General features: G+C 46.9%; 1 protein-coding gene across 2 annotated transcripts in view; it reads right to left on the bottom strand.

Moving 5' to 3' along the window:
- Positions 1–14,147, bottom strand: part of ARHGAP33 (Rho GTPase activating protein 33) — a 65,023-nt gene that overhangs the window by 41,319 nt on the left and 9,557 nt on the right. For both annotated transcript variants that reach the window (XM_048500861.1, XM_048500862.1), the window contains exons 2-5: positions 6,924–7,018; positions 4,538–4,622; positions 4,347–4,430; positions 491–628 (exon numbers count right to left, since the gene is read on the bottom strand). In XM_048500861.1, coding sequence (XP_048356818.1) covers positions 491–628; positions 4,347–4,430; positions 4,538–4,622; positions 6,924–7,018 — 402 coding nt within the window. The remainder of the gene's footprint in view (positions 1–490; positions 629–4,346; positions 4,431–4,537; positions 4,623–6,923; positions 7,019–14,147) is intronic.

Raw genomic sequence — 14,147 nt, 5'->3', positions numbered from 1 at the left:
GGGGGGGGCCCCCTCAGGTTTTGCACCGGGCTACAATTTCCCTAGATATGCCTCTGGCCCAGGGGCCTATAATGCTGTTAAGATGGCCCTGGCCACACAGCCCAGAAAACCCACAGAAGCCAGCCTCGCAGGGTTGTTTTTAAAAAGATGCCATTATATAGGTCACATCATCACCAGGTGTCTCACCTCTTCCTACCCTGTCATGCGAACAAGGAGGGGAGTCGTGCACCTGCGCTGTGTCACCTAACGTCTCAACGCTTGTCCATGCATGCCGAAAGCCCAACCCTGCCCACGGCAGCAACTCTGGTGCGTGCAACTGTGCCCTAGTCTTGCCAAAAAATGTGCTTCTCGTGAGCTTTTGGAACCAAGCCCAGCATGGCAAGAATCTTGGCAGGTAGACAAAAGACGCCTTTGGCTGAGGGCAAAATGTGGAGACTCACAAGGAAATGTGCCTCTTCGTCAGGATCTGACGTGGTTCCAGGACACTCACCTCTGGGTTGGCCCTCATGTGGCTGAAGGGAGGCAGCTCGGGAAGCTGGGAGAAGCGCCTGTCAAAGATGCAGCAGTGCAAGTGGGCATCCAGCGTGCGGAATTCCTCATAGCTGCGATGCACCTGCCAGCTCTTCCCCTGCAGCGACGTGAGAAAACGAGGGAGAGGCAAACGTCAAGCTCAGCGGACTCAATCAGTGGCAAAAGAACCGATCCCGTTCTTGCTCTTTCAACATTTTCCATAGAAATGCACGTGTGAATAAAGCACATTCAGGATCTATGCCCAGGGTACAGAATTGGCTCCCAGTTGAGTTCCGAATCATTCATAAGGTGTGGGTACTTACCTTTAAGGCCTTACACGGCCTGGGACCTTCGTACCTTTGGGAACGTCTTACCCCATATGTCCCCGTGCGGCCTCTGCGTTCGGCAGAGGCCAACTTGCTGGTTGTCCCTAGCCCCTCAATGATGCAGCTGGCCTCTACCTGGGTCAGGGCCTTTACAGCCCTGGCCCCTGCCTGGTGGAACACTTTACCACCAGCTAAATGGGCCTCTTGGAGGATCTTAAGAGAGTTCCATAGAGCCTGTAAGACCGAATTGTTCAACGGGGCGTTTGGAGGGACCGACCCGCTGATGTCTGCAGCCACTCTCTTCCTACCTCTGTACACTCTGGACCTTTAACTTTTACAGGGCTCAACTCTCTGGGTTGGTTCTCTCCAGGGCGGGCCTATGAAGTTTTATGAAGTTTTATGCTGGATGCCGATAAATTTGTTTAATCCGCTGTTTTAATTGGGGTTTTAATGTGAATTGTTGAATTGCTATTATGGTGTTGTTCACTGCCCAGAGCCCTTTGGGGGAGGGAAAGAAAGGAAGGAAGGAAGGAAGGAAGGAAGGAAGGAAGGAAGGAAGGAAGGAAGGAAGGAAGGAAGGAAGGAAGGAAGGAAGGAAGGAAGGAAGGAAGGAAGGAGGGAAGGAAGGAAGGAAGGAAGGAAGGAAGGAAGGAAGGAAGGAAGGAAGGAAGGAAGGAAGGAAGGAAGGATGGAAGGATGGATGGAAGGATGGATGGATGGATGGATGGATGGATGGATGGATGGATGGATGGATGGATGGATGGATGGATGGATGGATGGATGGATGGATGGATGGATGGATAAGGCTTCACATGAGCACTTTTCAGATGTCACAGCCACAAGTACTGGGAACCTACCAACCAAGTGTCACGGGAACATGCGCTACCAACAATACTCTTAATATGCAGGGTCTTCATTTTATGTCAGCATGCCTTGCATGGTTCAGTGTAGTGCAGGGGTAGGGAACCTGCAGCTCTCCAGATGTTCAGGAACTACAATTCCCATCAGCCCCTACCAGCATGGCCAATTGGCCATGCTGACAGAGGCTGATGGGAATTGTAGTTCCTGAACATCTGGAGAGCCGCAGGTTCCCTACCCCTGGTGTAGTGTAAGGAGGCCAAGACTCCTGGGGAAGGCCACATGTGACATGGAAGTGATGTCACTTCTGGATGAGGCTCTAGGAATCCCAGCAAATCTTGATGGTAAAAATTATAGAGATTGGTGGGGTTCCTAGAGTGTAACCCAAAAGCTGCCTCACTTCTAACACAGATGCCATCCCCACTTCGTTCTTTCACCATGAACATCACTGGGGCAGGAAGGAGAGTGGAGTGATGCGGTGTTGTCCACTGAAAGGGGGCACTTGGTAAGCCTATTATAGTATGTACCCCAGCTGTATGCACACAGAAAATCTGTTTGTTGACCTCTTCATACAAAATAATCAGTACAACAAAAAGAACCGTGTAGAGGCTCAAGCGTGTAAAAGAATTATCCATAAGCATGCAACTGTGGCCATAAAGCAAACATCGTAAAATGGATTCTCAAGTGTAAACTCTCGTAATCGCATCAAGCGTACAAATTCTCAAACGTAAACTTATACGATTACTAAAGTAGAATCCAATCTGTAACATAGCAAACTTACAATTCTACCTTAACATACAACTATGTCCACAGTCCATGAACACAATTTGAGAGAATCTTAAAGGAACAGGGACATAAACATAAAAGCCAAAAAAATGCAGTTTCTTAGGCTAAGTTTATCAAAGTTCCATTGACGTAATTAAACATGTTGCAGTAAAAATGCAGTTCTCGAGGCCTTTTGGAATCACACAATATCATGCACAAGAAAATGCTGTTTCTCAGGCTTTCTAAGCTTACGCTTATGACATGCTTATGAATAATTCCTTTACACACTTGAGCCTCTTAAATGATTCTTTTTGTTGTACTGAGTGCTGTTTTCCGTGTTGCTCTTCATACAAAGCGGCAACCATAACTGTCAGAGGCACCACGAACAGCCTGCATTCACCACTTCTATATTGCTGGCATGAATGGTGGTAATGTCTGAAGTACAACTTGCAAACGTGTGGTTATTCTAGGCAAAAAGTCCAATGAATGCATGCAGGTTATAGTGAGGGGAACAACCGGGTGTGATCCAAGCACGCCCAGATCGGTTGACCATGGAGGAACAGGGCTATAGCGTCAAACAGAAAAAGTTGACGTTCCAGATTGCTGGAATTCCTGGTTTGTTTATTTTTGAAAGCCATTTGGATCAGCTGTGTTTCTGTGGTAGGAAATCTCAGATTTTCAGGTTCTCACATAAAAAAGGGGGGGAAATATTAAGAGGCTTTTCTAGTATACTGTGTTTCACAGAAAAATTATGGTAGGGTTGTATATTCCTGCAACCACAGAACAAAGCATGCCAGATCCTCTTTGTTGTAGAATGCTCCGCCTGGATCCTAGTGCCCACCTAACCGTGCTCTGCCCCTCCGTTTGAGAGGAAAAATACATTTTGGTATAAATGCTCTTGTATGAAAGCGCCATGTTCAATAATGCACAAAACAATGGTTTTGACAAAGGCAGTGTGCAAAAATCAATGATAATTCTCATATTTGGTTGGGACTATATTCTACTGCGGAAGCATACCATTTTCTTAACCCCTGCATCTCAACTGACCCAAGTATCATCTTTCTGTGGGAGTATAGCAATGAACAGCATTGTTCACTCAGATAAGCATGATTAGGATTTCGGCCCTTAGAATATGCTGCATGATATTTCATTATGTTTGCGTATGTATATTAAATGTGGGGAAGCACTAACGTCTTTCTCTGCCTAGGCACCAAAACTCCATGGATATTGTAAATTTACCACTGAAATTGTAAATTAATCCACAATTAGAAATCAATTTCTTCCCTGGGTATCCTCAACAAGACATAAGGGGCATACCTACACTGCAACATTATATGGTTTTATATCAGTTTAACAACTGTGGCTTTCCTCAAGGAATCCTAAGAATTGAAGTTTAGTGAACAGGTTAAGAATTCTTTAAAAGAGATCCTAAGCATAATCCATTCCAGAGTTATAGATCCCAGAGTCTCCTGAGAAGAGCGAATGACTGTGACACCAATCTAACCATCCATTTCTAAGCCCCTCCCAGAACTGAGTTTCCATGTGGTGTAGGATTTAGGGTTCAAACCCTGCCCACCACTAGCTGACCTTGGGCCAGTCACTATTTTCAGATCATGCTACCTCCCAGGGTTGTTGTGAGGATAAAATGGAGGGAGGGAGGGAGGGAGGGAGGGAGGAGAATCACATCTACAACGCTAAGCTCCTTTGGAGAAGAACAGAACAAAACCCAAGGAAATGTACAAGATCCTCCAGTTCTGGTGACCTGAAAATTAACATCTTGGTTAAGAGCTATTAAATCAGTTAACAGCTGCCTTCAGGAGAAGCAGCAAAGCCAGTAAATCCAACCTCATTCTGCCAACTAACATTTAGGGGTTTTTTTTTTCTCACCTGGCAGGTAACTTGAATGGCAAAAAGCAGCTCTCCCTCGTCCAAGTTGCTGAGGTTGTCATTCTGCTCAGGCACAAACTGTAGCTGTGGGGAGACACAGAACATAAGGATCCCTCCCCCAGCCTGCCTCAGGAATCCAGGTGTCCCAGTTTGACCCCCATATCCCAGGTTAGGGAAGGAAGGAGACATACCTGGATGTGTCCAAAGTCCACCGCTTCATAGTGAAAATGGGCACATTCGGTCAGCTTGGGGAAGTGCCCCCGCGTGATGGAAAGTCTACGAAGAGGAAATGGGACACAGCGTTATTCTGAGGCAGAAACTTGCCCACAAGTCAAATATACAAGCAAAATATGGAACAGTAGCCCCCAATCCCTTGCTATCTAATGCCACAAAATGCCTTTTACAACTGCGAAGTTGTATGCCCCTACTCGGCCTCTGTGCTCAGCAGAGGCCAATTTGCTGGTGGTTCCTGGCCCCTCAATGATGCGGCTGGCCTCCACACGGGCCAGGACTTTCACAGCCCTGGCCTGGTGGAACACTCTTCCTCCAGCTGTCCGGGTCTCATTCTAAGTGGACCTTGGTGGGAGTTCACTTAGAGGGCCTGTAAGACTGGAGTTGTTCCGGACCGGGCCTTTGGAGTGTCCAGTGCGGCTTGGAAATGTGCGCCCCTCTCTATATTCGATTAACACCATATGCTACCCTCTTAGAGGGGAGTCCGGCCGTTCCCTTTCCTTAGGGAGGCCTCTAATTAAATTGGGTTTTGGGGCGCCTGATATCTTTGTACTGACCGCTGCTTTTAATAGATTTTAATAGATTTTATTGGTTTAATAACTTTACTGATTGTAATGAATATTGTTGTGCACCGCCCAGAGCCCCCCGGGGATGGGGCGGTCTACAAATTCAAGAAATAAATAAATAAATAACTCCACCGTACTAGACTGAACAGGACTCGTTCCTCAAACCTCGGCCCTGTTTTAACCCTGTGACATGTTCTAAATCCCCCCCACAAGGGGACTCAATTCTCCCAGCTTGCTTAGACCTCGCACTCACGTCAAGGCCTGGCAGCCATCTTAAGCGTTCAGTGACACACGGCCTGCTGTTTTTCTGACCTGAAAAGGTCCACATCCACTGCTGTTTGCCCTCCTTGGGGAAGCAGATATGTAGCCTCTCAGAATATGTACAGTTCCTCAATGGGGCAAATAACAGCTGCCTGGCCTTTTCAGATTGGGGAAAAACAACACGGTATGAAGACTTAAGTCTCTTCCTTCCCTATGGTTGCCAACTCCGGGTTGAGAAATTCCTGGAGACTGTGGGAGTCTGGACAGGGTGGATTTTAGGAAGGGGAGGGACCTCAGAAGGGTATAATGCCAAAGAGCAGTGATGGCGAACCTATGGCATGGGTGCCAGAGGTGGTACTCAGAGCCCTCTCTGTGGGCACGCGCAAACAGAGTGCCCCCCCCCCCCACACACACACATCTAGGCTGGCCTGGGTCGCTGAACTCAATTGTTAGCATTAAACCTAAGACCTATGGAAGTAGCGTAGGTAACCCTGGCCCCTTCCACACATGCAGAATAATGCACTTTCAATTCACTTTCAATGCACTTTACAGCTGGATTTTACTGTGCGGAATAGCAAAATCCACTTGCAAACAATTGTGAAAGCGGATTGAAAGTGCATTATTCTGCATGTGCGGAAGGGGCCCCTGTTAAGCGCTGTTAAACTAAAGTGCGATCCTTTACCGGAGAATAAGCTTGGTTACTGGCAATGGAGCTTGCTTCTGAGTAAACCCTCCTAAGGGTTGTGATTCACCCGTTGGAAGAGTTGCACGCTTCAAAGCAAAGCCATCGACTACCACCAAGCTTACTCCTGAGTAACGCACGCCTCGGAGTCAACCGTTTTTTCTAAACGAAAACCTCAGCATTCAGGTTAAATTATCAGGTTGGCACTTTGCGATAAATAAGTGGGGTTTGGGTTGCAATTTGGACACTCGGTCTCGAAAAGGCTCGCCATCGCTGCCATGGAGTGTTCCCTCCAAAGAAACCATTTTCTTCAGGCATCCTCCCAGGTATCATAATCCAAGTGAAAACTGGGCCCACGTTCACCTAAGAATTGAGTCCCCAGAGGGGGCATTCCCAGGCCAGCTCTGACTGAAGGTCCTCATGGTGGCCACAATTGTCCTCATCTGGGAGCTTCCCACAATGGCACCTTTGGGTGAGGGTGCCTACCCATAGGGAGAACAGGGGCCAGCAGCAACCCACAGCTGTATAAAACAACACCCCCACCCTACCCTGAAAATGCTAACCCCGTCCCTTGCAAACAAGGCTACAATCCATCCTCCCCACTCCCAGAACTTTAGGGCTGCTCCCTGACCAGAGAAGAAATGGCCCAGTCTGTTCTTTCGCCTCTGACTCGGGAAAGCTTTCCCCAGCATGGAAAACAATATATACAACCACTTGCTAACTATTTGCAGATCTAGCACTCGTTAAAGGCACAGTCGCAAGGGCTGGCTCAAAAGTTGGCAACCCTAAATGAGCAACATGGCCGCCTCTGGCCTTGGTCCTCTCCACAGGTTTTACCTCTTGGTTGGCTTCCCCTTAACGTGGTTGGATGCATTCCCCAACGAGCGCACTTGTCCCTCTCCAGAGGTGTTGATGTTGTCAGTGCTCCGGGCCTGTGTGGTCAAAACAAGGAAGGTATGGACAATTCTGTCATACAGAGACCCAGCATTGTGTGGTGGTGACAGGGCTCGGTTCAACTCCCCACACCGCCCCCAGAAGCCATTAAATCTCACTGGGTTACCTCAGGTCAGTGTATTCTGACCAGAGAACCTTTGAGGAAGGGCAAGATAAAATATATAAATACCGCCCAACACCAAAAAATAAAAGAGTGCCTCCAAAATAGGACATATCGCTCCCCTCCCCTTAATACTTGCTTATACCGGAAGCCAGCACTTTGTGGCTGATTCTTTATCAGCCAAAGCCAAATTCTTCTCGCTCAGGACTGGTCTCCTGCCATGCTACATCCAAGCCAGGTACCTTTGGGCCCTTTGCCAGCAATATGTCATAGTGTTTTTACACAGCTGAGTGTGTAAAGCGCCATCACGTCACAGCCGACTTGTGGCAACTATGTTAACTCGGGCCAAATTGAGACACTTGATCACACTCTCTTCCACTATGCAAGATTTGCCAAAGTTAGGTTGAACCAGGCTTCCCTTATCTCACTCTCATATAACTAACTACCTGATACTCTAAAGATCCCTCTAATTTTAGATAACGCTGACCCCACCGTTCGCGCAAATGTAGCTAATTTCCTATTACCGTATATACTCGCGTATAAGCCGAGTTTTTCAGCCCTGTTTAAAGGCTGAGAAAAGCCCCCTCGGCTTATAGGCGAGTTACCATTTTCTATACATCACAAGGAGGCTGGAGGCGGGACCGGGACAACCTCCCTGCACTGGGAAGCTGCTTGTTGAGAGTGAAGGGGGAACCCTGAGGCACCCTGGCTGGCTGGGCTTCCTCAAACCCCGCAGAGGGAGCTCCGTCACTGCCCAAATAAGGAGCTCCCTCTGCCTCCTGGCTTCCCACCCTCAGCTTATACCCCAGTCAATAAGTTTTCCCAGGTTTGGGCAGTAAAATTAGGTGCCTCGGCTTATACACGGGTCGGCTTATACACGAGTTTATATGGTAAGTATTATAGACTTATCTCTAGTTAGACATTAATTCATTAATTGGCTTGTAATATTATAACACTATTTATTTGATGGTTTATGTTTTATTATAGGGTTTTTTTACAGATGAAGCAACGTGTTTTTAGCCCTTTTGTATTTTATGGATTGTATTTTAGTAATATGTCTATGGCAATAAAGGCTTCTTCAAAGTACTACGTAGGGTTACCAAGGCTACAGATGAACACAGGTGGGTTGCCATTACCTGCCTCTGCCGAGTAACCCTCGACTTCCTTGGTGGCACCCGTCCAACTCCTAACCAGGGCTGGCCTTGCTAAGCTTCCAAGATCTGACAAAAATTGGACTAGTCTGACCCTTCCAGGTCACGGCCTTGCACAGCAAGTATCTCAAAATTGCTAAGGACACACGCAATAATCTTCCAGCTTTGTAAGGACACACTCATGTTCAAAAAACATGAATCAGAGAAGCCCATCTGACTTTTTTCTGCCCTTGGGTTGCTATGCTATCCAGCACGACCCTCTAGATTACTGGCAGATTTTTAACATGCCATTTTCGCCTTTCTAGACTCTTTTCAAACCCTTCCCAAATTTGTGATTATCTAACAAGCAGGCTGGGATGTGGAATGGTACGGTCTAGCGGTCCGAGCTTGTCAGGTTTTGGAAGCTAAGCAAGGCCTGTACTTGGAGGGGGGACCACCAAGGCAGACTATGCAGAGGAGGAGGAGGAGGAGGAGGAGGAGAAGAAGAAGAAGAAGAGGAGGAGGGAGGAGGGAGGAGGAGGAGGAGGAGTTTGGATTTATATCTCCCCCTTTCTCTCCTGCAGGAGACTCAAAGGGGCTTATAATCTCCTTGCCCTTCCCCCCTCACAACAAACACCCTGTAAGGTAGGTGGGGCTGAGAGAGCTCCGAGAAGCTGTGACTAGCCCAAGGTCACCCAGCTGGCGTGTGTGGGAGTGTACAGGCTAATCTGAATTCCCCAGATAAGCCTCCACAGCTCAGGCAGCAGAGCTGGGAATCAAACCCAGTTCCTCCAGATTAGATACACAAGCTCTTAACCTCCTACGCAGGTGCAGTTGTGTAGCTACCACGGGGCAGGGTGGGGGGCGTCCTGCCCCAGGTGCGTGCCATTGGGGTCATTTGGGGGCAGAAAATCGCCCCCTACATCTCGCCCTCTTCCCTTCTCACGCCACCCTGCCAGGCCAGCCTCACCCAGCCAGGCTGATTTTGCAGCTGGCTGAACTAAGGAAAGTGGGCAGGGGGGTGGGGCCCCGCGAGTGGTGCCATTTTGCCCCGGGGGCCACCCCCCCCCCTTCGCCACTGGGCAGGTGTGGCTGAGAGAGTTCTGAGAGAACTGTGACTAGCCCGAGGTCACCCAGCAGGCTTCACGTAAAGGTGTGGGGAAACAAGTCCAGTTCACCAGATAAGTGTCGGTCGCTCACGTGGAGGAGTGGGGAAATCAAACCCAGTTCTCCAGATTAGAGACCACCACTCTTACCTGCGACAACATAATGCCGGTTCTCGCTCTGCAGAAAAACTAGCTGGATCCAACCCACATTTCTAGACATAGCTTCAGGTCCTCAGGAAATTAAAAAAAAACACCCTTTTTGTGCCAGGCAGCCTGAGCTTGAATTGCCAGAAAAACCCAAACATGATCTAAGGGGATAAGCACATGACTCAAAACAAAGAATCGGCTCACAATGTTTAATGACTGGTTTTTCAGTTGGAGGCTCCTGTTCTCTCGTTCCTTTTTCCCAGGTGCAACCTGATACCAGATCCACCCAGCCCTGCTTTATCTACCAAAATCAGCCGGCATACTGATACAAGATGCTGACAAGAAGCCTCACGATCAAGGCCTGAAACATATTTTCTCACCTCCTCACTTCTTTATTTAAACATTAAGCCTGATGGAAAGTTCTGGAGAACCTGAAAGCTTGTGCAACACTTTGCGTTACGTTGGCTCTAATTCAAGGGCTTACATGGAGTAGTGCACAGGTATCAAACTCGCGGCCCTCCAGATGTTATGGACTGCAGTTCCCATCATCGCCTGCCAGCATGATGCTGGCAGGGGATGATGGGAACTGTAGTCCATAACATCTGGAGGGCCGCGAGTTTGACACCTATGGAGTAGTGGTTAAGAGAAGTGGACTCAGATCTGGAGAACCTGGTTAAGAGAAGTGGACTCAGATCTGGAGAAGTTGACTCAGATCTGGAGAACTTTTCCACATGAAGCCTGCTGGGTGACCTCAGCCCCACCTGTCTCGCAAGGTGACTGTTGTGGGGAGAGGAAGAGAAAGTGATTATAAGCCATTTTGGGACTCCTTACGGATTAAAAAAAATGGGGTATAAATCCAAACTCTTATTCTGCTCTTCTTTTGTTCCTCCTTTAAAATAACCCAGAAGTAGCCAGAGCCGCAGCCAGCCACTCTAATGAGTCTGGGATAGAACGGCTTACTTGAACGCTGACTTTTGGATTTTATATATTCTGGACCAATCCTGTATTTTTGTCATGCTAACAAGGGGATAGAGAGCCAGCGTGGTATAGTAGTTAAGGTGCCAGACTAGGAACTGAAAAGGCAGGTTCGAATCCCCACTGACTCCATTAAAGCTTGCTGGATGAGCTTGGGGCAGTCACACTTCTCAGCCCTGACCATATCTAGTATTTGGACAGGAGACCTCTGAGGAATACCAGGGGCATGACACGCAGGCAGGCAATGGCAAACCACCTTCTACCCTTCTCTTGAAAACCATACAGCAGGGGTGTCCAACTCTGGTGCTTCAGATGTTCATGGACTACGATTCCCATTCTCTCAGAACTCTCTCAGTTCAAGGAATCGTAGTCCTTGAACATCTGAAGCACCAGAGTTGGACACCCCTGCCCTGCAGGATTGCCATAAGTCAGCTGTGACTTGAGAGCAAAAGCAAACAAACATGCAAATATCAACAACTGGGGGATACACACAGCCATGCAGATGAACGGAACAATCCTTCATTAGCCCGATTGCCAATGCTATCCTGCTGAATGCTTCAGGTGAGTTGTCTACCTTTAAAAAATGTGTAACATGTAGGAATTCATTCAGTTGCAAGTGCAATTATCTTCCCTCTCCTTTCACAGTGCAAATACAGAATCATGGATTAGTAATGACCCGGTGCTTGCACTTTTAAGAGTACAAACAGCTTGGTTTTCTACAAGTTGTGGTTTTTTATTGCACTGTTGAACAAAAGACCTAGAGAGAGCACTTACATATGAATCATTACCTAAGGCTGCAAATTGTCTTACATAAAAATAATAGTACTACACATTCTGAATGAGCGGGACTTTCCAAGACAGAAAATATTTCCTAGTAGAGCCAGTACGGTGTAGCGATTACAGTACTGGATTAGGATCTGGGAGATCCATTCTCAGTTCCTCTTTCTGCCATGGAAGTTTGCTGGATGACCTTGGACCAATCACATATTCTCAGCCTAGCCCGCCTCACAAGGTTGTTGGGAGAACAAAATGGAAGAGAATAAGACAAGACAGGCTGTTTTGGATCCGCGCAGTGGAAAGGTGCGGAATAAACGATGTAAAAATAAATAAAAACATTTCTCATTGCTTCTTAAAATTTTCAGTATTTCTTTTGGAAAAAAGAGAGGAAAATCCTTGAATTGGTTGTGGTGGGTTTTCCAGGCTGTGTGGCCGGGGTCTGGTGGATCTTGTTCCTAACGTTGCGCCTGCATCTGTGGCTGGCATCTTCAGAGGTGTATCACAGAGGGAAGTCTGTTACACACTGTGTCCAGAGAGAAGGAAATGTTTGGGGTATATATTGTCCGTGTCCCAGGGTGGGGAACCAATCAGTAAGTGTTTGGGTAGAACTTGTTATGCAAAGATGTGGTTGATAATATTGTATTGCAGGTGGGGCTTATGAGTCCAGGGAGTGATTCATTTTCATGTCCTGCAGCAGCAGTAGTATTGGTGAATGCAAATCCTGTGTTTGGGTGGAGTCCACTGTTCATGAACTTAGCATGCCCTTGGGGTTTGCTTTTGGTGTTTTTACGTACTGGTAGCCAAGCTTTGCTAATTTTCAAAGTCTCTTCTTGCCTGTTGACATTGTCTTGGTGTTTGTGAATGTCAGTGTTCTCCCTGTGCAGTCTGACAAAGTAACCTTCTGAATTGTCCAGAATTTCAGTGTTTTCAAATAAAATGTTATGTCCAGTTTTGTTTAAGACATGTTCTGCAACTGCAGATTTTTCAGGATGGTTAAGCCGACAATGTCTTTCGTGCTCCTTAATACGAGTCTGAATGCTGCGTTTTGTGGTTCCTATGTAGTAACCTTTCCACAGCTGCAGGGTATACGATAGACTCCTGCAGAAGTGTGGGGGTCTCTCTTGTCCTTAGCTGAGTGTAGCATCTGCTGTATTTTCCTGGTAGGTTTGAAGATGGTTTGTAGGTTATGTTTCTTCATCAGCTTCCCTATTTGATCAGTGATTCCCGTGATGTATGGTAGAAATATTTTTCCTGTGGTGGGCTGTTTCTCCTCAGTCCTCTGGGTTTCTCTTGGTCTTAAAGCTCTTATGACTTCTGTTGTGGAGTAACAATTAGCCTGCAGAGCCCAGTCTAGATGATTGATTTCATCAGGGAGGAGGTGAGGTTCACAAATTTGTTTTGCACAATCTGTCAGAGTTTTGATTATGCCCCTTTTCTGTTGTGGACGGTGATCAGAGTTTTTATGTAGATACCGGTCTGTGTGTGTTGGTTTTCTGTATACTGTGTGGCCCAATTGGTGGTTGGGTCCCCCAGGCCACGGCTACACAGCCCGGAAAACCCACTGGAACCGGTTGAATCCGGCCATGAAAGCCTTAGACAAAATCCTTGAATGTTCCCCATGCAGTCTTTTATATCTTTAGCCACCACTGCCTTTAGTCCTGCCAGCATTCATAATACCTCACAGCACGGACCAGAATATGACCTGATTAGTTTCTAGGATCCAACAGCTCAGCCTTAGGAACTTTAATTGGATGAGGGGCACCAAGAAGGTCCAGTCATAGAGCAATCATAGACATTTCTGGATGTAAAAGTGAACTGTTTTTCACCTATTTTCCAGTGCAAAGGATTCTACCCTAGAGTCAGAGAGACGCCACTCGGTGTCCAGAGCATACAATAGCTTATGGCTGTTTTCAATTACCATATATACTCGTGTATAAGTCGACCCGCATATAAGTCGAGGCACCTAATTTTACCACAAAAAACTGGGAAAACTTATTGACTCGCGTATAAGTCGAGGGTGGGAAATGCAGCATCAATTGAGGCATCAGTAGGTTAAATGTTTTTGAATATTTATTTCAAAGAAAAACAGTAAACTGGCTCTGTAAGTGGAAAAGAGGGTCAACAAGAACAATATGGTATCAACAATAACTTTAAAAGTACAAAAACCTTAGCTCAACCAGCAACCAAGCTAAAACACAAGAGTTAAAATCCTTCAAAACTGGATTCCTCATCATCATCTGTATGTCCAAATGTAACCCAACTTAGATTTTAAGAGGGATATTATCAGAAATGAAAAATCTACTATTAGCTTCCATTGTAAACAATGGGGATGGGGCATCCCCTTTGGGGGTCAATAACTTTGGATCCCCTGACCCAAACTTCACCAAACCTGGCTGGTATCATAAAGAGACTCTCCTGATGAGACCAGCCAGGTTTGGTGAAGTTTGGTTCAGAGGGTCCAAAGTTATGGACCCTCAAAAGGGTAGCCCCATCTACTAACAGCTCCCATTGAAAACAATGGGGAATGGGGGCACCTCCTTTGGGGGTCCATAACTTTGGACCCCCTGAACCAAACTTTACCAAACTTGGCTGGTATCATCAGGAGAGTCTTCTGAGGGTACCCTGAAATTTTGGTGCCTCTAGCATAAAAACTGCGCCCCCTGCTGGCCGGCAAAGTAAAAACATACAAAAAAATTTAATGACCCGCATATGAGTCGAGGGGAGCTTTTTCAGCATTAAAAATGTGCTGAAAAATTCGACTTATACATGAGTATATACGGTAAATATCAGAAGTTCAGGTTTTGTCTGATGCCGGCTATCTTCAGATGGCCCCAGCCCCCGGCTCAACGTTTTTAGGGCTGAGGGCCTGGAA

The sequence above is a fragment of the Sphaerodactylus townsendi genome, linkage group LG06 (assembly GCF_021028975.2).
Source record: "Sphaerodactylus townsendi isolate TG3544 linkage group LG06, MPM_Stown_v2.3, whole genome shotgun sequence".
Classification (NCBI taxonomy): Eukaryota; Metazoa; Chordata; class Lepidosauria; order Squamata; family Sphaerodactylidae; genus Sphaerodactylus; species Sphaerodactylus townsendi.
This window is presented reverse-complemented; position numbering and strand designations above follow the sequence as displayed.